At 34.8% G+C, this 3,868-nt stretch overlaps 1 protein-coding gene across 3 annotated transcripts in view; it reads right to left on the bottom strand.

Annotated features, from left to right (window-relative positions):
- LOC106870606 (short-chain dehydrogenase/reductase 3) overlaps window positions 1–3,868 on the bottom strand; it is a 91,301-nt gene that overhangs the window by 500 nt on the left and 86,933 nt on the right. For all 3 annotated transcript variants that reach the window (XM_052973739.1, XM_014916738.2, XM_014916737.2), the window contains exon 6: window positions 504–616. In XM_052973739.1, the coding sequence (XP_052829699.1) occupies window positions 517–616 (100 nt within the window). In that variant the 3' untranslated portion in view covers window positions 504–516. The remainder of the gene's footprint in view (window positions 1–503; window positions 617–3,868) is intronic.

The following is a 3,868-nucleotide window of genomic DNA, read 5'->3' as shown; positions in this document are numbered from 1 at the left end:
TGTGTATAATATAAAAAGGATTATTTATTTATTAAATTATTTATGTCAAATTACAAAATAAAGTATAAAGATACTCAAAGTTTGGAAAAAAAAAAAAAGAAAAGTTAAAGAAAAAAAACAACAACAATTTCTTAAAAAACTTTAAGAATATACTTTCAGAAAGATGTGGGTTTAAGTGGCAAGAATGGAAGGGATTCCATTCTTAGCAGTACCAGTTGGTGGCGAGCTGGCAGAAACGTTAGCATGCTGGGCAAAATGCTTAGCGGTATTTTGTCTGCCGCTACATTCTGAGTTCAAATTCTGCCGAGGTCGACTTTGCCTTTCATACTTTCGGAGTCGATTAAATAGGTACCAGTTATGCACTGGTGTTGATATAATCGACTTAATCTGTTTGTCTGTCCTTGTGAGCAGTAAAGAAATAAGAATGGAAGGGATTTCCATAAAATGTAAAATATAAAGAAAATATATTAAAGAATAGTAAATCATTAAAAAACAAGTATTACATTTAGATTTCAGTCAGCTTGATGTAGCATTTCCAAGTTTCTTGCATTTTTCCATTGCTGTTGAAACACCAAAGAACTTGTTTAACTTTGTGGTCACTTCAAAGGGCATGAGCCTATTAATTGCGAAATAGAATTGTCAAAGTCACTAATTAGAAACAAAATTAAAATAATAATAACAACAACAACAACAACAATAATAATAATATTGACACTGGGGTACAAATATATGAAGCCTAATATATACCCATCATGACTACCCATCTGATAAGGGTATACCAGGCACGTGCATCACAACCATATGTGCGCGACATAGTGATCTCATATCAAGATAAACAGCACATGACCTTGCAAGCGGGCCCAGTTAGAATTTTTTTCAAGTCCCACTCAAAAGGTCCCTTGAATGAGAGATGTTTAAGGATGCTGAACAAAACACCTATGTTTCCAAAGGACATGCTCAACTGGTTAAGGTCAAACAACTGACAAGCAAATCTGTGGTATTGAGCAGAATATTTGCTGTAGCCCATCTTTTATACCAAGACAAAACAATGTACATGATAACACTTCCAATCAATTATGATCAGAAGCCATGAGAGCCACTGCCTGGTACTACACCAGAGCATATAATAATAATAATTGTTTGCATTGTGTTCATGAAATTATATAAACAAAGATGAAATAAAACATGGTTGCGTGGTAAGAAGCTTTCTTCTCAACCACATAGTTCTGGGTTCAGTCCCATTGCATGGCACCTTGGGCAAGTGTCTTCTACTAAAGCCCTAGGCGAACCAAAGCCTTGTGAGTGGATTTGGTAGACAGAAACTGAAAAAAGATTGTCATGTGTATATGTGTGTGTGTGTGTGCACGTGTGTGTGTGTATCTTTGTGTCTGTGTTTGTCCTCACCGCCACTTGACAACTGGTGTTGGTTTATTTACGTCCTCATAACCTAGCAGTTCAGCAAAAAGAAACCGATAGAATAAATACTAGGCTTGAAAGGAAAAAAGTAAGTATTGGGGTCAATTCATTTGACTAAAAATTTTTGAAGGTGGTGCCCCAGCATGGCCGTAGTCTAATGACTGAAACAAGTAAAAGATAAAAAATAAAACGAAAATATAAATATCAAATTTCTTGATGTTTCAAAATTATGGAAAGTTGTAATGTTTAGCAATGGTGATGTAAAGATTTGTTAAATTCCAAGTGGAATGGTAAAAAAAGGTGAAAAAGAAAAATAATGAACAGTTAGTGTTAGGACAAAATTGACAAGTTATTTGCAAGGATAAAAAGAGGAGAGAAATATAAAATACTATAGAGTGGGTGTGGCTAAAGATGAGAGATAAATATGGTACTGTATAGTGGGTGTGGTTAAAGATGAAAGAGATATATACAGTACTGTATAGTGGGTGTGGTTAAAGATGAGAGAGATATACATAGCACTGTACAGTGGGTGTGGCCAAAGATGATATATATATATATATATATGGTACTGTACAGTGGGTGTGGTTAAAGATGAGACAGATATATGGCACTGTACAGTGGCTGTGGTTAAAGATGAGATATATATATATATATATGGTACTGTACAGTGGGTGTGGCTAAAGATAAGAGAGATATATAGCACTGTACAATGGGTGTGGTTAAAGATGAGAGAAATATATGGTACTGCACAGTGGCTGTGGTTAAAGATGAAAGAAATATATATGGTACTGTATAGTGGGTGTGGTTAAAGATGAGAGATATATAGGGGGTGAGGTTAAAGATGTGAGAGATATATGGTACCGTACAGTGGGTGTGGCTAAAGATGAGAGAGATATATAGCACTGCACAGTGGGTGTGGTTAAAAGATGAAAGAGATATGTATGGTACTGTACAATGGGTGTGGTTAAAGATGCGAGAGATATAAAGTACTTTCAATAGGTGAGGTTAAAGCTGAGAGAGAGAGAGAAAGAAAAAGAAAGAGTACTGTATGGCGGGTGTGGTAAAAGTTGAAAGGATTGAGAGAATGAATGAAAATGGCATAGGGCTGTGATAAAAAGACCTAACATAAGAGAGAAAGGATTATCCTCATTGAATGGTAAATAAATGAGGGAAGCAGATGCCTTGGTATGGAGAATTCCTGAGTGAGAGTGAGGCATAAAAACAGCAGAGTGAGACAAAAGAAATGGTATATTCCCAGTTATACATACAGGCATGGCTGTGTGAAAAGAAGTTAGCTCTCAAACCACATGGTTCTGGGGGCGGGGAGGAATCACCTTGGTTGGAAACAGGTAAGGGTTGGTGATAGTAAGGGCATCCAGCTTCACAAATTCTCTCTCATTCAGGCAAGTATGGAAAACTGGATGTAATATGATGACGATAATGTGGTGAGTATGATATAGCTAATAGTAAATTACAAATTAAGGTAGCAAGCTGGCAGGTCAAAATGCTTAGCAGTATTTCTTCCATTGCTATGCTCTGGGGTCAAATTCCACTAAGGTTGACCTTGTTTTCATCCTTTTAGAGTCGATAAAATAAGTACCAGTTGACCACTGGGGTCAATGTAATCGACTTACTCCCTCTCTCTCCAAAATTGCTAGTCTTGTGACAAAATTTGAAACCAATATTATTATTATTATTATTATTATTATTATTATTATTATTATTATTATTATTATTATTATCATTATTATTATTATTATTATTATTAAAGAGGTAAGCTGACAGAATTGTCAGCATGCCAGACAAAATGCTAAGAGGCATTTTGTCCATCTTTGTGTTCTGAGTTCAAATTTTCTTCCAAAGTTGACTTTGCCTTCCATCCTTTCGGGGATCAATAAAATAAGTACCAGTTAAACACTGGGGTTGATGTAATTGACGTACACTTTCCCCAGAAACTTGCTGGCCTTGTGCCCAAAATTTTAAATCAATATCAAATTACAAATTTGAGTCTGGGGAACTAAGACCAAAAACATTAATTTAATGAGCATTCAAAGAACTTTGGATTTTGAAAAGAAAAAATCTCTTCCTTGGAAATATATATATAAGGGTTGATGACAGGAAGAGCATAAGGATTCTACTTCAAATAACTTCCTATATAAATTCATGGTATCATGGAACCATGGAAAAAATGGTTATTATGTGAATGAACACACACACACATACACAATAGATAATGCATATACATATAATAAATATTAGTAGATATATCTATATATGTATATACAATATGTATTTGTAAATCTTGCCCAGGTGTCGAAACCATAATGATATCTGTGGGGCAGCTGATGATGGAGGCATGTTGGATTGTTGGTATGGCTGTTTTTGTAAATGTGGAATAGTGTTATAACACATCCTTAGACAATATATATATATATATATATATATATATATA

Source organism: Octopus bimaculoides, chromosome 16 (genome assembly GCF_001194135.2).
Source record: "Octopus bimaculoides isolate UCB-OBI-ISO-001 chromosome 16, ASM119413v2, whole genome shotgun sequence".
NCBI lineage: Eukaryota > Metazoa > Mollusca > Cephalopoda > Octopoda > Octopodidae > Octopus > Octopus bimaculoides.
Note: the sequence above shows the minus strand (reverse complement) of the source record. Positions and strands in the feature narration are given on the sequence as shown.